General features: G+C 44.0%; 1 protein-coding gene across 1 annotated transcript in view; it reads right to left on the bottom strand.

The window, feature by feature from the left end:
* The window catches only part of birc6 (baculoviral IAP repeat containing 6), a 156,375-nt gene extending 133,963 nt beyond the window's left edge, over window positions 1-22,412 (bottom strand). The window contains 8 exon segments of the mRNA XM_055162377.1: window positions 1,274-1,434; window positions 2,322-2,547; window positions 2,629-2,711; window positions 3,410-3,521; window positions 5,338-5,531; window positions 7,783-7,920; window positions 10,148-10,329; window positions 22,005-22,412. Coding sequence (XP_055018352.1) covers window positions 1,274-1,434; window positions 2,322-2,547; window positions 2,629-2,711; window positions 3,410-3,521; window positions 5,338-5,531; window positions 7,783-7,920; window positions 10,148-10,329; window positions 22,005-22,197 — 1,289 coding nt within the window. The 5' untranslated portion in view covers window positions 22,198-22,412.
* Window positions 22,413-23,649: the final 1,237 nt, after the last annotated feature.

Genomic DNA, 23,649 nt, shown 5'->3' with positions numbered 1-23,649 from the left:
GATGCAGAGACACATGTACACACCTGTTTGGTCACGACACACACACATACATTCAGTTTGTCCATTAAAATCAACGGAATCCATGAAATTCTTAGTGATTCAATTATCGATTAATCGATTAATCATGACCATCCCTAGTAAAGACAGATGCAACACTTGCTTGACATGAACAATTTATCCACAACGATCAATAGAAGAAAGAACAAAACTTAAAGGAAACATCGAGTCACATTAGTCACACAACAAACTCAACTCACGTTATGATCATGAAGAAAAACAGTAGAATGAGTCTGAGTGAACAAATTCTTTCTATTACAAATAAAAATGGATTTCATGATGTGGAGATTTGCACAGACACAGATTTGGGACGTTTAAATGTTCCACGTCTCCAGGATCAGAACATGAGTTGAGTTTGTTGTGACTCATGTGTCTCATTGTTTCCTTTAACTTTTCTTCTTTCTTCTCTTGATTGTTGTGGATAAATTCTTCTTGTTGGTTGAAGATTTGGTGATGGAGCAAATTTATGAAACTGCTGGAGAAAACGATACACATTTACACACACACTTACATATTTACACAGAAAAACATTAACCGGAAGTTCTGCAAAACCTACAGCGGAACACTTCAGGTCGTTCTGTAAAAGGTTCATTTATGAACTTCTATGACTTATTATAAACACAAACTGACTCCTTAAATCAGACCTGGGCCTTGTGCAGCTCCAGGCCACGTCCGGCTCTTTGGTCGACTCCGCTCGGCTCGTTTAAGATCATTTGGAATCACAAAATAAACATATTATAATTTGAACTTATGCCTGGTCTAAAACTGCTTCGCTTTTGTTTTAGACGTGTTTTTTTTTTAAATAACATTTTTTGTTGGGCAGTGTCACTTTTTTATTGCTGAGTCAAACTAACTCTTCCCAGTCTGAGCAGCTCGACAGAACAATGACATTTACTGCTTTTTATGAAGAAATACAATTTATATTCTGCAGAACTGAATTAAACATCAAGGCCTCTACAGTATTTTCTGTTTCTCATGTGGCCAGATGGAAGAAGATTTGCCCCCCCTGACTTCATGTTGGATTCTGTTATTTATTTATTGCAGCTCATTCCTTTTAACAAGATTGTACATCTGAACACTTTGGACCTGCACCTGTCCACATGCTCCTGTCGACCTGCCACTCTATTCAGGTGTGCTCTGGTGTGTTCAGGAGTGATCAGGTGTGTTCAGGAGTGTTCAGGAGTGCTCAGGTGCGTTCAGGTGTGTGAGGAGTTACCTGTCCCCCTCGAGCTTGGGCAGGTCAGAACAGGACTCTTCTAACCAGGCCAGGGTGGGTCTCCTGGACTCACTGAGGCCCTGGCTCTGCTCCCCGCTGCAGACCAGCAGCTGGCGCAAGATCACCGGGTCGTACGGGTTCAGGTCGAACTTAAGGTGCACCTGAACAAAGAAGAAGAAAAGAGTAAAAGCATTTGATTTAGGAAGAATAACAGACCTGGTCTACAGTCTCTGGTCTAGTCCCTGGTCTCGAGTCCCCCCCGGTCTACTCCCTGGCCTAGTCCCCCGTCCAGAGTCCCCCAGTCCAGAGTCCCCGGTCCAGAGTCCCCGGTCCAGAGTGCCCAATGTAGTCCCTGGTCTACAGTTCTTGGTCTAGAGTCCGAAGTCTAGTTCCTGGTCTAGTCCTTGATCTAGAGTCCCTAGTTTAGTCCCCGGTCCAGTCCCTAGTTTAGTCCCCGGTCCAGTCCCTAGTCCAGTCCCTAGTTTAGTCCCCGGTCCAGTCCCTAGTTTAGTCCCCGGTCCAGTCCCAGTCAGTCCCTAGTAGTCCCCGGTCCAGTCCCCGTCCAGTCCCCGGTCCAGTCCCCGGTCCAGTCCCCAGTCCAGTCCCGTCCAGTCCTAGTTTAGTCCCGGTCCAGTCCCTAGTCCAGTCCCTAGTTTAGTCCCCGTCCAGTCCCTAGTTTAGTCCCCGGTCCAGTCCCTAGTCCAGTCCCTAGTTTAGTCCCCGGTCCAGTCCCTAGTTAGTCCCGGTCCAGTCCTAGTCCAGTCCCCGTCAGTCCCTAGTCCAGTCCCCGGTCCAGTCCCTAGTCCAGTCCCCGGTCCAGTCCCTAGTCCAGTCCCCGGTCCAGTCCCTAGTCCAGTCCCCGGTCCAGTCCCCGGTCCAGTCCCGGTCCAGTCCCGGTCCAGTCCCTAGTCCCTAGTCCAGTCCCCAGTCCAGTCCCCGGTCCAGTCCCTAGTCCAGTCCCCGGTCCAGTCCCTAGTTTAGTCCCCGGTCCAGTCCCCAGTCCAGTCCGTACTTAAATCCAGTTTTGTTCGTGTTTTTTTGCACAAACCTTCATCATTTTGGAGACGTCCCAGATGCAGACTTTGCCCCTCCTGGTGGCGGCGGCGAGGAACTGCGGGCAGGACCCGAAGCCGTAGCAGGCGATGGGGTCGGAGAGGTCGGGGCTGTTGGGCAGCTGGGCGGGGCTTGTGGCGAGGGTCACGGAGAGCGGGACGTTCTGCGTGTGCTCCCCTTTCACGAACGGACAGTTTGGGGAGTGACGCTCGTGCTCAGACCTGGACGAGGAAACGGACCAAGAATCAAACGTGTTTTAACTTTTAACAGTTTTAAAAGTGAAGTGAAGGTGAGATTCTGACCAGGGCTCGTCTGTGGGCTCCCAGCAAACCAGACACACGCTGCAGGTGAAGCACATGGCCCTGTCGTCACCTGTCGACGCCGGCTGGAACAGGAAACAGGAAACACAGTCAATCAAACTTCTCCAAGTCCTTTTTAGATCAACTCCTTTCACTTTGTTTAGTCTCTGATAACGCGGCAATTTAAAACTCTCCTCCGTGGACCAAATAGGACAGGTGCGAACAACACGCTCCACACAGATTACAGATCACGGATCAATAACAAAGTTTACACACGGGTCATTAAACTGTTGGATTCTGAGATCAAGTTATTCTAATAATTCTCATCCAAATCTTATGGCTAAAGACAAAAACTTATGTCTAACTTTAACAAAACAAAACGGTGATATTTCTGGGATAAATCTAAAATCGTCTAAATGACCTTCAAGTTTAAAACAACTGATGAGATGTGCATTATTAAATATTATTATCATTGTTACAGCGCCACATACTGGTGTGGTTTATGTTTTACATTGTTTTCACTCAGTGCTCTGTTGTCGTCTGGATGTGAAGATTTATTGATCAGACACCCCCAAAAAAAAAAAATCCAGGAGTGTTATGTGGACGCAGCCCGAATTAAGACAAATACAAATTCTGAAGCCACGTTGGGAGCGACATCAGACGCTTTACGTCTTAGAAATGTTGTCAAAATCTCGTCTTGTCTCGTTCTCTTGGACCCAAACTTGTGTCGTCTTGTGGAAATTGTCTGTTAGTTTTATTAAGTTGTGTGTTTAAATTCTTGTACCTGGTGGTAGAACCCGGCCTGGGCCATGGGGTCGGGCTGTGCCCATCTGTACCCAGCGTGAGGCCACGACGTGAACGTCTCTCTGCGGTTCGCCTCGCTGTACATCAACGACCTGAAAACACACACACACACAAACACGCACAGACACACACACACACACAAATACAAACTCAGGTTTTACTGAATAAAAAGATAACTTAGCAATAAAAAGCACTGCTCCCGAGAGCATCTGTTACCGTAGCAACAGGGTGGTAAACAGTCACACAGCGCAGAAACGACTTGAAATAAAGAAAACAAAGATATTTCTAAGTGGAAGCAGCGTGGCCAGAATGAGCTGCTTCTGACTTCATGGGTCTGGAGGGGAGGCCTCAGGCGGCAGATGATATACTCACTCTCATATTTGGGCGACTTTCAACAAGTTTGGGCGTTTTTTGTTTTCACACTAATCAACGAAATAACACAATAACACGAGGAAACGTCTGGGACTTTTACTCTGTCCAGTGTTAAGGAGGAGTTCCGTCTGCACAAATCAACAGACGTCCTCCACGTTCAGACGCGTTCAACTGTTACAGATTCAGTTCTTCTGAGTCTCAGGTTCTGTGTTTTCTGTTTTTGTCGAGGTTTTAGTCGAACACTGATGATTTAAATTTTTATGTTTGATAAAAACACTGTTCTACATTTGACTAACAAACAGAACATGTTTCCTCAATCCTGACATTGTTTTTAAAAAGTCCGTAGATGTTACACATTTCATTATTCAAATATTCGGCTAAATTCTTTTTTTTTTCTGTGATAAATGAAAATACTGTTTTATATTTTACATGTTTTCTCAACACTGGAAAAGTTTTTAAAAAGCCCAACAGTGGATTACAGCCGTTTATTCAAATATTGTTGGGTGGTTTTTTTGCTGAAGAGTTTGTGTTTTCAAACACTGAACCCAGTCTGACAGAGCTGTCTGGAAGCCAGTGTCAGTGTTCAGGTTCAAACTTCAGCTGAGCACAAATTGAAGTTGTGCATCTGAGCAAGACACTTCCCCCAATGAAAGTGCATCTGTGTTAAAAAGTTCTAACAACCTGAGCCCAAAGATAAAGGAAACTCATGTTATACCCACACTGCGCAAAAGTCAGACGGTCGCTCGTTTGTGTCGACATTTGCGCGCGTTTGTCATGAGAAAACTCGTCTTATTTTAAAGTAAGTTTTGCGTTTAACTGTTTTGACCTGACTTCATCATCTTCCTCCAAGTCACTGAATGTTGAGGATCAAAAACGTGACTTTGAAAAGTTCAAACTCGCTCATAACTGTTGAAGATGTTGATGTTGACCTGTTGATACGGACACTTTTTCCCGACCAAAATTGGAACGTAAAGAACTTACTCTCTCTTTTATTCTGTGTAAAATCTGTTCACCCTGTAGTTCAGACTCTACAAACATGTTCTGAGCTGCATCCTGGGGTTTTTGGATTAGTTTAAGTGTTGTAAATGATCGTGAGCCTGATTAAAACAATAATAAAAACACAAGGGATGTAACGATATCCAAATATCTTGGTACGATATTTATTGCGATATTTTGAAAAGGGCGAAATAATTGTAGACGGGAAACTTTTTTTGCTTTAAAAATGCCTTGACCAGATTTTGGTTTGAATTATTTCTGTCATAATCCCAAGAATTCAAGTCAAAAACATATTTCTTCATGTTTTCTGCACTGAAATGAATCATGGGAAATGTAGTTCCTGATGTTTATAAACTGTTGCTTCGGTAAAATCTGCATTTAAACAAAAGAACTTGTGATTTGATTATTGTGACAGTCCATGATATTATTGTGAGACTTTTGACGATACGATATCACGATATTTTGGTGATTGTTACATCTCTAAAAAACACTTTAGATTTTCTTCTTGTGCAGGAGTGAAGTGTCGTGAAGTGTCCTGACCTGTCCACGGACCTCCCGGGCCCCACGCCGAGCTCCGGCCGGGCGCTGGACAGAAGGTAACTGAGTCTGTCCAGGATGGAGGACGCCACGGAGAGCGCCGCCACGTTCTGGTTTATCTTCTTGAGCTCATTCACGACGGCGCTGGCCACGAGCTTCAGGACGTGATGAGGGAGCCGGAACAGCACCGTCGCCCACTGCAGGACGGAGGAAGAACAACGTTTACCTTTACAGAACTCTTTTCCTCTGCTGAAATAAAGTCAGAACAAAACAACGAGACAGAACATGTGCAGCGGACACAGGAGGAAAGAACCCTGGACCCTGTATCACACCGTTCAAGTTCAACAGACAGAGCTGTGCGGCTCTGTGCGGCTCTGTGAGGCTCCCTGTGGTTCTGTGTGGCTCTCTGCGTGGCTCTGAGCGGTTCTGTGTGGCTTGGAGCTCTGCGTGCGGCTCTGCGTGCGGCTCTGCGTGCGGCTCTGCGTGCGGCTCTGCGTGCGGCTCTGCGTGCGGCTCTGCGTGCGGCTCTCTACATTCTGTCTCTGCGTTCTGTGCGGCTCTCTCTGTGGCTCTCAACGTCAGTGTGATTCTGAGAGCTCTGTGGCTCTCTGCGTTCTGCGCAGCTCTGAGCTACTCTGAGCGGTTCTGTGCGGCTCTCTGTGTTGTGCGGCTCTCTGTGTTGTGCGGCTCTCTGTGTTGTGCGGCTCTCTGTGTTGTGCGGCTCTCTGTGTTGTGCGGCTCTCTGTGTTGTGCGGCTCTCTGTGCGGCTCTCTGTGTGTGGCTCTCTGTGTGGCTCTCTGTGTGCGGCTCTCTGTGTGTGGCTCTCTGTGTTGTGCGGTCTCTGTGTGTGGCTCTCTGTGGTGGTGTGGCTCTCTGTGGCTCTCTCTGTGGCTCTCTCTGTGTGAGGAGCTTCTGTGGCTCTCTCTCTGTGGCTCTCTGTGTGAGGCTCTCTGTGGCTCTCTGTGGCTCTCTGTGGCTCTCTCTGTGGCTCTCTGTGGCTCTCTGTGTGAGGAGCTTCTGTGGCTCTCTGTGGCTCTCTGTGCGGCTCTCTCTGTGCGGCTCTCTGTGGCTCTCTCTGTGTGAGGAGCTTCTGTGGCTCTCTGGCTCTCTGTGTGGCTCTCTGTGCTCTGTGTGGCTCTCTGTGGCTCTCTGTGGCTCTCTGTGCGGCTCTCTCTCTGTGGCTCTCTGTGGCTCTCTGTGGCTCTCTGTGGCTCTCTGTGGCTCTCTGTGGCTCTCTGTGTGAGGAGCTTGTGTGGAGTCTGGACGGGCTCCAGGTTCAGGAGGCGACGCTCTGAGCTGAATGTAAAGTACAGAGACTCACAAAGGACAAACAAGAAACACAGACCAAAGTCAAACAGACCGGACGCTGCACAAGAGACACACAGACGAAGAGAAGAGAGGAGGAGAGAAGGAGAGGAGAGAGAGAGAGAGAGAGAGAGGAGGAGAGAGAGAGAGGAGAGAGGAGGAGAGAGAGGAGGAGAGGAGGAGAGGAGAGAGGAGGAGAGGAGAGAGGAGAGAGAGAGGAGAGAGAGGAGGAGAGAGGAGGAGAGGAGGAGAGGAGGAGGAGAGAGGAGAGAGGAGGAGAGAGGAGAGAGAGAGAGAGGAGAGAGGAGGAGAGAGGAGAGAGGAGGAGAGAGAGGAGAGGAGGAGAGAAACAGAGAAAGTCAAACAGGACCGGACACTGCACAAGAGACACACAGAGAGAGAAGAGAGGAGAGAGGAGGAGAGAGAGGAGAGAGAGAACGAGGAGAGGAGGAGAGGAGGAGAGAAGAGAGGAGGAGAGAGAGGAGAGAGGAGAGAGAGAGAGAACGAGGAGAGAAGGAGAGAAGAGAGGAGGAGAGGAGGAGAGAAGAAACACAGACCAAAGTCAAACAGACCGGACACTGCACAAGAGACACACAGAGAGAGAGAACGAGGAGAGGAGGAGAGAAGGAGAGAGAGAGAACGAGGAGAGGAGGAGACAAGGAGAGAAGAGAGGAGAGAGAGAGGAGAAACACAGACCAAAGTCAAACAGACTGGACACTGCACAACACACACACACACAGAGAGAACGAGAGAAGAGAAGGAGAGGGGGAGAGGGGGAGAGAGGAGAGAAGAGAGAGAGAGAGGAGAGGAGAGCAGAGAGAAGAGAGAGGAGAGAAGAGAGAGGAGAGAGGAAGTGAGAGGGAGGAGAGAAGAGAGGAGGAGAGAAGGAAGGAGGAGAGGAGGAGTGAAGAGAGGAGAGAAGGAGAGAGAAGAGAAAGGAGGAGGAGAAAGGGAGATGATACAAGCAAAGAGGAGAAAAGAAGGAAGAGGTGGGAGGAAGGAAAGAATGAGGGGAGAGAGGAGAGGAGAGAGGGGAAGAGTGAGAGACAGATGAGAGGGAAAGAGAGAGAGCGATGGTGAAGGTGTAGGAGACGTGGCTGAGGTTGAGTCACCTCCGCTGCTCTCTGATTGGCTGAGACTCACCTTGGCGACCTTGTGATTGGCTGCGGTCTCGTGGGAGGAGTTCTTGAGTCCCTCTTTGAGCTGAGCGATGAACAGGTCGTATCCCTCCGTGTTTGAGACGTCGATCTTCTCCTGACACGCCGAGAGCATCTGCTGCGCCTGGAGGACACGAGGACACGAGGACAGGGTCAGAACTTCAACACTTCACGACTTTTACTGACAGGAGCTGAGAGAAGAACCACTAAACACCAAAAACACCTTTTCCTCCTGATTATCCTGAGTCTAAAACAGAAAGTATCTCTGTCTCTGGACTGTCTGTGTGACTCGTGTCTGTGTGACTCGTGTCTGTATCGGCGTCATGAGGATCGACTACGACAGGACATTTGAGTTTTGGACAAACAGCGCAGATGAGTCAGACGCAGGTTATTATGTGACGAGGGCAGACACTGGTGTCTATGGGAAGAACGTGAGGAGCCCCTCTCAGCCCCGCCCCCACCTGGCACCGCCAGGTCCCTCCGTGTCTGGAGAAAAGGGAAACGTCGTGATCCGAGCGCAAATGTCCGCTGTGTTTCAGAGTCTGGAGTGGACCGTCAGGAGGGGGTTTCATGACTCTTTAAAGAAGATTCTACAAACACAAATGAACATGACTCACGTGAGGCTCATTCTGTTTTCTGATTGGACCCTTTTTTAGAAATCTTATACACAAGTTTTCCTTTGTGCTTTGTCTTTTTACAGCTGATCGAACGTAAAGTTTTGTAATACTTCGTGTACAGACAGATACTGAAATTAAAGTCACAAAATAGTTTGTTATTATTACCGTTTGATTTTAGATTTTGGAACACAGTGTGTTAAAGTAAATAGTCCCATGTCCTGGAGACTGGATTGTTCCGCTGGAGCCCCACAGGGTGTTGTGTTATTGTTGTTGCTTTTTATTTTAGTGTCTGCAGAAGTGTTTTAATTACAGACATGTTCTGAAATGTGCAGACGACACAGTGACTCTGAACAGACACAGGAGTCATGGAGCTGTACTGGATGAGTTTATTGAACTGTGTGAACATTTTTATTTGTCTAAAGACTAAAAACATGATGTAGACTTTGGAAAGTCGCCCCCTAGCGACGCTCATTCTGTAATTCAGGGGAAAAAAGTTGAGTTTGTCTGAAAATAAATATCTGGAGACAATTACTGACAATTATTGTCCGACGCTTTGAACCAAACACTGACGCCATCTGCAAGAAAGTGCAGCAAACACTTTCTTTACTCGTTCTTTTTAAGGAAAATGAACTCTTAACATCAGTAATGTTCTTGTGAGCATTTTTATCAGAGTTTTATTAAGTCTATTCTTGCATTTAGTTTTGTCTGTTGGTTTGGTGTCTCTCTGTGTCTAGTAGAAATCATCTGGCTCAGTTTGTCAAAGTGGCAGGTAAATCTGTCGTCTTACACAGAGGTTCTCACAGAAAACTTGTTAGGTGGTGCACGGAGAAGAAGTGAGGAGCGAGGAGTGAGTGGAGATTCCGTAGTTTTGTGAGGATTCACATGGTTCAAAGTCAAGGCGAGGACCTCAACTATAAAGTGCTGCAGGAAACACACACTTACAGCTGCAGGACGTCTACAGAAGAAGAGTGATCTGCAAAGGCCCAACACATAATGGAAAGGCCCGATCGGTCGCTCCGTGAAAGGCCGATCGGTCGCTCCGTGAAAGGCCGATCGGTCGCTCCGTGAAAGGCCGATCGGTCGCTCCGTGAAAGGCCGATCGGTCGCTCCGTGAAAGGCCGATCGGTCGCTCCGTGAAAGGCCCGATCGGTCGCTCCGTGAAAGGCCGATCGCTCCGTCCGATCGGTCGCTCCGTGAAAGGCCGATCGGTCGCTCCGTGAAAGGCCCGATCGGTCGCTCCGTGAAAGGCCGATCGGTCGCTCCGTGAAAGGCCGATCGGTCGCTCCGTGAAAGGCCGATCAGTCGCTCCGTGAAAGGCCCGATCAGTCGCTCTGTGAGGAGTTTAACCTCCTTCTTTCTGGGCGGCGTCTGAGAATGACCCGGATCAGGAGTCAGGGAGGTCAGACTTCCTTCATTTCTGAAGCCATAACCAGGATGAACAGTCTTGTAGCTCGGATCAGTCGTGGTGAAATGCGGTCACATCTCCTGCTCTGTTTTCTGTTTTTAAGAGAATGTTTGTGTGTGTTGTTGGGCTGAGCTTTCGCTGTGGTTTAGTGTGTTATTAAATTGTATTGTGCGTTTACTGTGACACAGCTGCACAACTATTTCCGTCTAGGAGAAAGTTGAAAAACCCCAGCCCATTATTTCAGTAAAACACACCTGTGTGACTCTGGGGACAGAACGTTAAAGCCACACTTTGGAACATTTCCCGTGGCGACAGAGCGCTGGTCTCACCTCGGTGACGGGCAGCTCCAGTTGGACCTCATCCTCGGCTTTGCACACGGGCGTCTGCAGCGCCGTGTCCAGCAGCAGGATCCCGTTCAGATCTTTACGACATCCAACCGCAAAGTCGTCCACGAACAAGACCTTATCCACGGCCGGGACGTACTGGCACCGCACACGACCACCAGGGGACGCTAAAGAGGAGAAAACAACAATACATCACACTGTTATAGATAAACACAATCTAAAATAATCTGACCACCAGGGGACGCTGCAGAGGAAAAATGTGCAAAAATATCAAAATATCGCCATATCGTATCGTTTAATGTGATGATACAGTATCGTTATTGTGGGCTGCTGTATCGATACATCACCAAGAGTTTAGGTATATTTTAATAAATTATTTAGTGTAAGAGCTACAGTTGTGTTGACATTTTCCCTGTTTTGATGAGTAAAATGGGTGTTTTTCATATCAACTTCGCACAAACTTAGTCTACGTTCACACTGCACCTGAAGTTTCCCAAATCAGATTTTTCATCCCTATGTTCCTGTATCTGATCTTTTAAAGTGAGTCTGAACCACACAGATCTGATTTTTTCAAATGTGACCCAGGACACTTGGATCTGTGCTCCTCAAACTGATCCATATCTGATCTTTAACATGTGACTTGAGTGTGAACAGTCAGGTCACATTCATCCACCTACACGTCATCAACAAGACACAAACGTCACTATTCTGCACTGAAGTAGGAGAAAACTGTTCATGATCCATGTGACTGAAGTGAAGCACATCTCCACTCACCACAAAACACCACCACCAAAAACCTGCTCCTTCTCCTTCTCAATCTCCTCCTTAAAACAAGTCAGTTGTTCATGTTGTGGCTCCGGTACGAGAGGAACTTTAAAATCTCCAGGTGCTCGATGCTGCGTCCATGTTTGTTCAACTTGTGTAAACACAGAGACGCTCGCTGCGGTTGACGTCGTCGTGTCTCCAGTGTCACATGTGGGACACTTTTGGACCGTTTAATGTTCACACTGGAGTCACATACAAGTCACATTTAACTGGAAATGTGAACGACCTCGAAAAAACATCGGATTTCACAAAAAAATCTGAATTGAGCATCAAGTCCTGCAGTCTGAACGTAGCCTTAGTGGACTTTTAAATTTTTAGTATCACAGCCTTGATTTTGTCTTTTTTACATTAAACTATACCGAACTGATTTGAAATACCTCGAATCATATTGAATCGAGAGTTCACTGTATCGAAAAGCATATCGTATCGAGGTATGTATCGTACCGGCAACGTCTTAATGTGATCAGCCATAATTATAATCGTACAGTGCACACATTGGGCTGGGATCTTTTTTGTTTTCGATACAGGTACTTTTTGATCCTGGTGCATGAAAGAGCCGTTCTCGGTACAGGATTATTTTATTATTATTTTTATTAGTTCGGCTCTAGTCAAACGACACGATACTGTGAGAGACTTTGGGGAAAGGTGGCGTCTCATTGGTCCAATATTAAAGTTCAGATCTGGATTTAACGAATAACCAGTGAAATAAAAACTTCAGGATCATGTCAGGCAATTTCAAACCAAAACTTTTGTGGAAGCAGTTTAGCGACGTCCATAAATACAGTCCGCGGGTTTCACATCAGATGGATTCACGTTCAAAAAGGTTTGGGCCACAGCTTTAAAACAAATGAGTCAAACAGAAGAGACAAACGCTCACACAGTCTGTACGATTCAACTCTTACAGCCGCCTTTATCATAACACACATCAGGTTTGGAGAAAAGTACTGATGTCATTTTATTCATTTACTCAAAAAGAGGCCAAAAAATTAAAGCTAGATCACAACTTTGACCGACATAAACGTAAACATTTATATTATGAAAAGTGTTTAATTGTGATACGACGGCTTTAAAACACGTTGCTAAAAGAATTACTGTTTATCGATTTGATTTTCATCTCCATCTCTTTTCAAATCTCATTCTTATTTACAAGAATAAACACACTTCTCCGGCTTTAATCGTCCAGAATCGACGGAATCTTCAAACCCGACTGCACGTGACTTCAGAAAAAAGCCTTAAAAAGTCAAGCAGAAAATAAGTCCTTAAAAATCCGACAGTGTCCTCAGATACAGCAGGTCCCTCCGCTCACCTGGAACAATAATCACAACCTCGTCTCATCGTTCAATATGTGAAATCTGGAAGTATTTATGTATTTATTTGAAACAAATACAGTGCACAGAAAACATTAAACTCAGAGAGAGAAGATGCTCTGTGCCAGATTTAGCAACGAGCTCTTTTCCATCTTCAGTCCTCGAGCAGGAACAAAATACTTAAGGAAACTATTTACACAACAACATTTCATCAATAACAGCGTCTCCTTAAAATAACCACGATCCAATTCATCATCAAACATTTAAAACAATCAAAAGTCTTTCATTCAAATTTCCATCAACACAAGATTTCAAATTCATCGTGATCTTCTAAAAAAATTAATAAAATTCCTCTAAAATGTACATTTACCAGATTCATCAGTGTTATTTAAAACACTGTGGTCCCCAAACCTTTTTTGCACCATGAACCAGATTTATGTCCGACAATATTTCATGAACCGACAGCGTAAAGGAGGAGGCACAGTCCAGGCAGCGTACGTGAGAAAACACGACCCACGGGAGGAGGCACGGTCCTGGTTAAATCCTGGTTTAGACCTGGTTTAGACCTGGTTAAGACTTGGTTTTAGACCTGGTTTTAGACCTGGTTAAGACTTGGCTTTAGACCTGGTTTTAGACTCGTTTTAGACCTGTTTTAGACCTGTTTTAGACCCGTTTTAGACCCGTTTGGACCCGGTTTGGACCCGGTTTGGACCCGGTTTGGACCCGGTTTGGACCCGGTTTGGACCCGGTTTGGACCCGGTTTAGACCTGGTTTAGACCTGGTTTTAGACTCGTTTTAGACTCGTTTTAGACCTGGTTTTAGACCTGGTTTTAGACCTGGTTTTAGACCTGGTTTAGACCTGGTTTAAGACCTGGTTTGGACCTGTTTTGGACCTGGTTTTAGACCTGGTTTTAGACCTGGTTTTAGACCTGGTTTTAGACCTGGTATAGACCTGGTATAGACCTGGTATAGACCTGGTTTTAGACTTGTTTTAGATCTGGTTTTAGACTTGTTTTAGATCTGGTTTTAGACTTGTTTTAGATCTGGTTTTAGACTTGTTTTAGATCTGGTTTAGATCTGGTTTTAGACTTGTTTTAGATCTGGTTTTAGACTTGTTTTAGATCTGGTGCTGGTTTTAGTCCTGGTTGTCCTGGTTTAGTCCTGGTTTAGTCCTGGTTTAGTTCTGGTGTTCGTGCTTTCGCGGCCCGGTACCAAACGACCCACGGCCCAGTACAGGTCAACGGCCCAGAGGATGGGGTCCCCTGTTCTAAAATAAAATTCATCATCAACAACACGAACATCGAGACAAATGTCATGAGTTAAACACATCTACATCTACATCTACACAACAATCAGTTAGAAGGTTTAGGTGTTTGAGTGTGTTTAAAGTTTATACTAGTACATATCGGCTCAGTATTCAGTGTGTGTAGTTTCTTTGGGACAGTGAGGAGATTTTTGTTATTTTAGTTGTAATAGCTCAAGTTTAAGCTGTAGAGAGTTGAATAAGAAACTCTGATGACCTGATTCTTTTTAATAAAACGTGTGTTTAAACATTTTACTGGATTAACCTGGTTTGGTGTCACAGTCACAACACACACAAACACTAAAGTGACTCGAGACATTTGAATAATATGAGAGATTTATCTTTAGAGAGTTTGCTCCTTCAGACTCTGACAGGGCTGTGACTCTGAGTCCAAACAGGGAAATAAACACACAACACACAACACACAACACACAACACACAACACAACCCTCTGTGACGCTCTGAGCCTCTGAGTCCAAACAGGTAAATAAACTCTGACTCACAGTTTCTAAATCAGCGTCACCAAAAGAGTCACACATCAAACACTCTGATCCACACCCAGGACAACACAACACAACACAATACAACACAATACAATACAATACAATACACAATATAACATAACACAACAGAATAGAACATAACACAATGTAATATACATACACCAAAAGAATCACACAACAAACACTAATACACACCCAGGACAACACAAAACAACACAACACGTACATAAATATACACGTATATAAAATGCAACATCTACACAACTGATCCACACCCAGGTCTACAACGCAACACAACTTTATACATACTGTATATACACAACACAAGTGTACACACGTGTACACAACACAAGTGTGTACACAACACAAGTGTACACACGTGTACACAACACAAGTGTACACACGTGTACACAACACAAGTGTATATCTACAACACAAGTCTGTAAACATCTACACCACACTTCACAACACTACAGACATCCAGGGCTGGTATCACTGCGGTTGCCGATACGATACCTCGATACATACGCCACGATAAGATACATGTGTGAGCTTTTGATTCAATACGATATAATTCAAACTGATTCGATACAGTTCAATAAAAATAAAAGGTAAAATCATGTCTGTGATACTAAAAGTCTTTGTGTTTCATATGAACTTTGCACATGAAGTGGTTTAACAAACATTTTAATTATTAAAACAATGAAAATGTCAAATGTGTCGCATAAACGAGTTTCCTTCCTCTGAACAAACAACAAAACTGGAGCTGATCTGGAGCTGATCTGACCAGAAGTGAAGAAGCAGCTTGGATGACCCTGACCCTGTGAAACATCTTCAACCAAACTCACTCTGTCCAGTCGACAAACTGAACTTTCTCCTCTCTGTGGATTCTACCTGAACGACTGAGGGATTCTACACATAAATCATTTATTAAAATAAACCAAAACATACTCTTGGTGATATATCGATACAACAACCCACGATATCAATACTGTATCATCACATTATACGATACGATATATCGATATTTCAATATTTTTGCACATCCCTATAGACATCCACACAACACAAAACTACACACAAATACACAACAAAAGTCTATACACTTGTAGAGAACATGTTCAGCACTGTACAGACCACAGAGAAACAGAAGAGTCGACCATTATCTTCAATATTTACATCATTAAAATGTACTTGTTTAATGTAAACAAACAAAATGGACGACTGACGACTGTGTTTATGTTTATTTACAATAATATGTTTAAATTCTACTGAACTAAAGGTAAAAAGAACAATTAAAAAAACAATATAAACAATAAAATGATGACACAAAACAACTCCAGCTCATTTTTTTGAGGAGGAGGAACATGACTTGCATCTCACAGGGTCAGTTTTGTGTTATTAGGACGTTTAATGCTCCTGGAAGAGTTTAAAACATGGACTGAATCCTTCTGTTAACACAAATCACAGTCAGAAAATTAAATAAATGTCCAAACTTGTTCAGTCTACACCAGAATAAAACCTTGGGCCTTTTCCATCAGTGATTATTAAATAAAATGATCAGAGTGGCTTTAATTAATTTGTGGCTCATTTTTAAAAAGCCGTGTGTCTCTGCAGAGGAGCCCGGCGCTGAGGGACACGCTGCTTTCATCTCCTTAAACAGGCATTGGACCCACGCCACGTTCTTCATCGCACCCCCGCAACATGACCGCTCTACCACCAAACAAACTACCACTGACCAAACTACCACTCCTACCACTACTACCACTGTACGACCAAACTACCACAACTACCACAACTACCACTGTATGACCGACCAAACTACCACCGACCAACCAGCAAGCTACCACCACTACCACTGTACGACCAAACAAACTACCACAACTACCTCTGTACAACCGACAAACTACCACCACTACCACCTCTGTATGACCGACCAAACTACCACTGACCAAACTACTACCACTACCCACTGTACGACCAAACAAACTACCACTACCACCTCTGTATGACCGACCAAACTACCACTGACCAAACTACCACCACTACCCACTGTACGATCAAACAACCTACCACTGCTACATCTTTACAACCAAACAAACTACCCCAACTACCACTACCACCACTGTATGACCGACCAAACTACCACTACTACCAAACTACCACAACTACCTCTGTACGACTAAACTACCAACTACCAACTACCAACCGACAAACTACCACCACTACCACTGTATGACTAAACAAACTACCACCTCTGTATGACCGACCAAACTACCACAACTACCTCTGTACCGTCGAACAAACCACTACTACCACTATAAGATCGACCAAACTAGCAAACTACCACCACCACCTCTATACAACCAACCAAACTACCACAGACCAAACAACTACAACTACCTCTGTACAACCAACCGAACTATCACCAACAAACTACCATAACTATATCTGTACGACCAAACTACCACTACTACCACTGTACGATCAAACAAACTACCACTGCCTCTGTACAACCAAACTACCACCAGAACCCCTGTACAACCGACCAAACTACTACTAAACTACCATCACTACCTCTGAGCTCGACTTTTTTTTTAACGGGATAAAAACACGTTTCAGAAAACATCTGCCAAAAGGAGCAAAAATCAGATTTGAAAACTGTTATCGAAGCGAGATCTTCATTTTTCCCAGATATCGATACTAAAAATAAGAATGGAAATAAACTAAAAACCAGGTCCAAAACAGGACTAAACCAGGTTTAAACTAGGTCTAAACCAGGACTAAACCAGGTCTAAACCAGGACTAAACCAGGTTTAAACTAGGTCTAAACCAGAAAAAAAATAGAACTAAACCAGTACTACACTAGGACTAAACAAAGTCAAAACTAGGTCCAACCCAGAACTAAACCAGGTCCAAACCAGGACTACACTTGGATTAAACCAGGTCTAATCAGAAAATTACTGTATTTTAGACATTATTTTTGTAAAAAGAATCGAAAATCAGATCCTAATCAATTCTAAAACTATTGAAACCTGAAACCACATCCTCATATTCTTAAGGTCTGGGTCCTAAAAAAAGTCCCATTTTCAGGAGGGAGCAGAACCTTCAGATCCTTTAGAACCTGGAACCAGAACAAGAATAAGAGCACAGAGACGAGTGTACACACATGGACCGGGTTCAGACCGGGTTCAGACCGGGTTCAGACCGGGTTCAGACCGGGTTCAGACCGGGTTCAGACCCGGATCACACAGATATAAGGACACATGGGAATAGAAAAATTCTACTGTTTAATCTGGTAAATCACATTTTCTATTCCAGAGTTTCCTAAAGTAGATTTATGGTTAGATAAATGTTAACTTTGCTCCATCTGACCCTTTCATCAACAAACTCCAACCTCCACGTCCTCGTTGGTCTTCTTCTAGACCTCCTGTCTCACTGCAGATCTCTGAATCCTACGACCAAAAATATTCCCGATCCCTCCTCTGGTGATTTCCAAACCATCACAGTTTGGACACAACAAACAGAATTATTAAAAAACTTTACAACTGTTCCCGTCAGCTATTCTGGGACGAGGTTCAGTTCTGATTAAGTCCAGGTTCAGTCCTAGTACAGTCCTGGTTTATTCCTGGTTCAGTCCTGATTCAACCTGTGTGTAAATAAGGGCTAATATAGATCCAGAGTAGGGGTAAACCTGCCCTAAACCAGGACTAAACCAGGACTTAAATTGGCACAAATCATGTTTAAACCAGAAACAAAACAGGAATCATGATTAAAAGCAAAACAGTCACAAGAGACCTGGTTCAATCCTGGTTTAGTCCTTGTTTAGACCTAGTTTATTCCTGGTTTAGTCCTGGTTTAGTCCTGGTGTAAATAAGGGCTAATACAGATCCAGACTAGTGGTAAACCAGCCCTAAAACTGGACAAAAATTGGCACAAATGATATTTAAAACAGGAACAAATAAGGAATCAAGATTAAAAGCAAAACAGTCACAAGAGTCCTGGTTTAGGCCCGGTTCAGCCCTGGTTTAGTCCTGGTTTAGTCCTGGTTTAGACCTGGTTTAGACCTGGTTTAGACCTGGTTTAGACCTGGTTCAGTCCAGGTTTAGACCTGGTTTAGTCCCGGTTCAGCCCTGGTTTAGACCTTGTACAGTCCTGATTCAGTCCTGGTACAGACTTGTTTTAGTCCTGGTTCAGTCCTGGTTTAGACCTGGATTAGACCTGGTTCAAGTCAGGTCCAATTCAGGTTCAGGCCTGGTTTAGTCCTTGTTTAGTCCTGGTTTAGTCCTGGTTTAGTCCTGATTCAGGAGTAAAACAGAAACTCATTTTCATTTCACAGTTCGGTGAATGACAGGACACATTTCTGCCACATTAACTTAAGTCTCCTCTAAATCTGACTGAATTCTCTTCACTTGCACTTCCACCAGAGTCCGGACTGAGTTTTTAAGAGTCCGTCCTGAGTGTTTTTGAGAGTTTTTGAGGCGGTTAGTTTCCATTCGCCCAACACAAAGTGACAGGACGAGGCTAAGCTACCGCCGTGCTAATGCTAATGCTAACAGCTAACTGCTAACAGCTAACCAACAGACAACCTCAAAAACGTCTCTCCGCAGCCCAAAAACATTCAACAGATTTCACGTTTAACCACCACAGGAACAACTAAACAACACACTTTTAACCCCAGGTCCTGTCATTAGAAAAAAAAAAATAAAAATCAATGTTTTTAGCGTAAACTTGACAGGCCCCGGGTTAGCGCAGTTAGCAGACGTACGCGCTAATGTTGACATGAGGCTAACCACCAAATAATGCTCATTTTTGGTCAAATATCTTAAATTAGACACGCGAAATCGGTTTCTTAAGATGAATTATAGCGTCTTGGTTTCATAATGGCTTTATTGGTGTTAAAATAATGCGTGTTAGAGCAGATAAAAGCGTCTGAATGCGGTGAAACGCCGGGCAGCTCGTGTGTTCGTGACATAAACGGAGAATTAAGACGTAACGAGGACGAAACAGAAAGTAGAAAGTAAAGTTTAAGAGACAAAAAGGCGAAGGGACGGAGCTAAACTGACATTAAAACGAGTCAAGAGGAAGAAATGTGAATAAAAAGACTGAAACAAAGCGAAGACGTGAGCTGTGACAGGGGGAAGTTAGAAGCAAAACACCGGGAAACAGAACTGAGCTCTCACACAAAGTCCTGGTTTAGACCTGGTTTAGTCCAAGTTTTAGTCCAAGTTTTAGTCCAAGTTTTAGTCCAAGTTTTAGTCCAAGTTTTAGTCCAAGTTTTAGTCCAAGTTTTAGTCCAGGTTTAGTCCAGGTTTAGTCCAGGTTTAAGCACAAATTTTAGCCCAGTTTTAGGTCAGGTTTAGTCCCAAATTTTAGGCCAGGTTTATTACAGATTTAGTCCAAGTTAATCCAGGTTTAGTTCAAGTTTTAGCCCAGTTTTAGGCCAAGGTTTAGGCCAAAGTTTAGGCCAAGGTTTAGGCCAAGGTTTATTCCAAATTTAGTCCAGGTTTAAGTCCAGATTTAGTCCAGGTTTAAATCCAGATTTAGTCCAGGTTTAGTCCAGGTTCTTCCCTACATTAGTCCTTGTTTAGATGTGTGTTTGGGCTCTTGTGACTTGCTTTTAATCATGATTCCTGATTTGTTCCTGGTTTTCTGCCAATTTAAGTCCATGTTTAGTCCTGGTTTAGGCCAGGTTTTAGGCCAAGTTTTAGGCCAAGTTTTAGGCCAAGTTTTAGGCCAAGTTTTAGGCCAAGTTTAGGGCTGGTTCATCCATAGTTTAGATCTAGATTAGTCCTTGTTTAGACGTGTGTTTTGGGCTCTTGTGACTGTTTTACTTTCAATCATGATTCCTGATTTGTTCCTGGTTTTGTGCCAATTTAAATCCATGTTTAGTCCTGGTTTAGTCCTAGTTTACTCCTGGTTTAGGCCAGATTTTAGGCCAGGTTTTAGGCCAGGTTTTAGGCCAAGTTTTAGGCCAAGTTTTAGGCCAAGTTTTAGGCCAAGTTTTAGGCCAAGTTTTAGGCCAAGTTTTAGGCCAAGTTTAGGGCTGGTTCATCCATAGTTCAGATCTAGATTAGTCTGTGTTTAGACGTGTGTTTTGGGCTCTTGTAACTGTTTCGCTTTTAATCATGATTTGTTCCTGGTTTAAACATGATTTGTGCCAATTTAACTCCAAGTTTAGTCCATGCTTAGTCCATGCTTAGTCCAAGTTTAGTCCAAGTTTAGTCCAAGTTTAGTCCAAGTTTAGTCCAAGTTTAGTCCAAGTTTAGTCCAAGTTTAGGGCTGGTTCATCCATAGTTTAGATCTACATTAGTCCTTGTTTAGACGTGTGTTTTGGGCTCTTTTGACTGTTTCACTTTCAATCATGATTCCTGATTTGTTCCTGGTTTTGTGCCAATTTAAGTCCATGTTTAGTCCAGGTTTAGTCCTGGTTTTGGTCCAGGTTTTGGTCCAGGTTTAGGGTTGGTTCACCCCTAATTCAGATCTATATTGGCCCTTGTTCTGAGTTGTTTTGGACTGTTTGTCAGTCTGTGACTGTTTTGCTTTTAATCCTGATTCCTGATTTGTTCCTGTTTTCAATACGATTTGTGCCAATTTAACTCCAGGTTTAGTCCTGGTTTAGTCCAAGGTTTAAGGCAGGTTTACCCACTAGTTTGGATCTATATTAGTCTTTATTTACACATGTTTCAGTGCTTGTTTTAGTTGTTTTGAGCTGCTTTTGACTATCTCACTTTTAATCACAATCCTGGTTTAAACATGTTTTGTGCAGATTTAAGTCCGTGTTTAGTCCAAGTGTTTAGTCCAAGTGTTTAGTCCAAGTGTTTAGTCCAAGTGTTTAGTCCAAGTGTTTAGTCCAAGTGTTTAGTCCAAGTGTTTAGTCCAAGTTTACCTCCTAGTTTGGATCTATATTATTATTATATATTTACACACGTTTCATCTCGTTTTAGTTGTTTTGAGCTGCTTTTGACTATCGCACTGTTAATTCAACATCCTGGTATAAACATGTTTTGTGCCAATTTAAGTCCAGGTTTTAGTCCAGGTTTTAGTCCAGGTTTTAGTCCAGGTTTTAGTCCAGGTTTTAGTCCAGGTTTACCTCCTAGTTTGGATTTATATCACACGTTTTATCTCTTGTTTTAGTTGTTTTGAGCTGCTTTTACACTTTTAATCCTGATCCTGTTTTGTGCCAATTAAAGTTTTTGTTTAGTCCTGGTTTAGTCCAAGTTTTAGTCCAAGTTTAGACCAGGTTTGGATCTATATTAATCCTTATTTACACACAGATTGCTTTTAATTGTGATCCTGTTTTAAACATGATTTGGGGCAATTAAAGTCCATGTTTAGTCTTGGTTTAGTCCAAGTTTTAGTCCAAGTTTACCTCCTGGTTTGGATCTATATTAGTCTTTATTTACACACATTTCATCTCTTGGTTTAGTTGTTTTCAGTTTTGTTTTTGAGTTTTTGTTTTGACTCTTTTGCTTTTAATCGTGAGCCCGTTTTAAACATGATTTGGACCATTTTAAGTCCATGTTTAGTCCTGGTTTAGTCCAAGTTTAGTCCAAGTTTTAGTCCAAGTTTAGGGCAGGTTTACTCCCTAGTTTGGATCTATATTAGCCTTTACACGTTTCACTTTAGTCCTCCTGTCTCTGTCCTCCTGGGTTAAACGTGTCCCTGTCCCTGTCCTCGTCCATCAGATGTCACGGCTCGTCCTCCCGCAGTAAAACCGCCCGTACAGCCCCAGACACCGGGAGCCGGTGTGCGGGAGCGGTGTGCGGGAGCCGGTGTGCGGGAGCCGGTGTGCGGGAGGGCCGGTGTGCGGGAGGGCCGGTGTGCGGGAGGGCCGGTGTGCGGGAGCGGTGTGTGCGGGGCGGAGGGCCGTGTGCTTGTGGGGGGAGAGTGTTTCCGCTCACCGTTCAGCGCGGACGCCTGGAGAATGGCCCCCGAAGTGCCGTCGATGACCGTGATGCTGCCGCGGCTCGTCACGGCCAGGATGGCGTTGAGGGCCGGGTGGTAGCTCAGGCTCCGCAGGCCCTCGGCGTCGCAGCGCAGGCAGCCGTCCCTCAGCACACTCCAGTCCGAGGACGAGGAGGCCGCGGCCGCCATCTTCCCCCAAAAGCGCCCTTCCCGTCCCCGGCCCGGCTCCGTCACTTCGTTCAGATTCAGAGAAAACGTTGAGACGCGCGCGGCTAAAGCACGAGTGTCATTCCCGGTGCTCCGCTGCGGGACTCGCTGCGGGACTCGCTGCGGGACTCTCTGCTGCGGCGGCGGCGGCGGCGGCTTCTCCTCCGCCTGTTTCCGCAGCGCTGCTATTCACCATCTGCGCCTGCGCACTCCGCACAGGTGACTGCGCGACGCTCTAGAGGGCGCGCGGTGCTCATGTGACACCTGCGGCCGCCATCTTGGAACTGCCTGATTTAGAGTTAGACCAGCGGTGGGCAAACTACGGCCCGGGGGCTAAATGCGGCCCTTTAATCTTTATAATCCGGCCAGCCGAACTTGAATAAATTATAATGATGAATGCAATGACAATAATAAATATGAATAGTTCATGTAATATTATTAATAAAATCTACAGAAATATGCAGAACATAAGTGCAATAAAGTGAAGCAACAGCAATAAAGTGTGAAAATTGATCAGACATTTCCTAACACAGGAAACGACAGCACACAAACTTATTAAACAAACAAATGTTTCCATTCTATGATAAAACAATAAGACAGTGATACGACTGATTTTGTATTTACAGCGATAACAATATGTTGTTTCAGTAAATTACAGATGTGAACTTATGTAAATATTTAAATCACTGAACAAGATGGAAAAATGTGATCAACAGACTTAGAGTTTACAGAGGAAATATTAAACCTACAAGTAAAATACAATATTAAAAATTAGTAAAGTGCAAATAAATCCATCCCCAATATCTTATAACATGCAAAATCCAGAGAAATCAGTGGACACTAAATGGTGTAAATGGTACGTGACTGTGTGAGGCAATTTCCTGCCTTTTCTTGAAACTGTGACTCACAGCGTGAGAAGCGTCCAGCACAGGGTTTCTGAGTGATAAGTGGTAAATGGTCACATTTTTCTATAGCGCTTTTCCACCTTCAAGGCTCAAAGCTCTTTACAACAACCACACACACATTCACACACCAGTGTACGCAGACACTGTGGGCAAGTAGGGAGTATTATAGTGCAAATGTAGTCTTGTATCTCTCAGTGTTTGAGTGGAGCTGTAGGAGCTTTGAGGAAGTAAACTGACAAAGGTGTACGGTCTACTCCTTCAAACTAATATAAAAATTAAAAATTAAAATAAATAAAATAAAATAAAATAAAATATCATGCCTCACAGCAAAATGTAAAAATTAAAAAACTAATTAATTTATTTATAATTCTTGCCATATTCAAATACCATATACATTATTATTATTAATATTATGTATTATTATGTATTATTATGTATTATTATTATTTATTATTTATTATATATTTTTTTTATAATCTGTGGCCTCGCTGCTTGTACACGCGCACCCGGGCCCCTCTAGAGTTTTTTA

The sequence above is a fragment of the Boleophthalmus pectinirostris genome, unplaced genomic scaffold, assembly GCF_026225935.1.
Source record: "Boleophthalmus pectinirostris isolate CB_2022bp ecotype Guang Dong unplaced genomic scaffold, ASM2622593v1 HiC_scaffold_5, whole genome shotgun sequence".
NCBI classification, from domain to species: Eukaryota; Metazoa; Chordata; class Actinopteri; order Gobiiformes; family Gobiidae; genus Boleophthalmus; species Boleophthalmus pectinirostris.
Note: the sequence above shows the minus strand (reverse complement) of the source record. Positions and strands in the feature narration are given on the sequence as shown.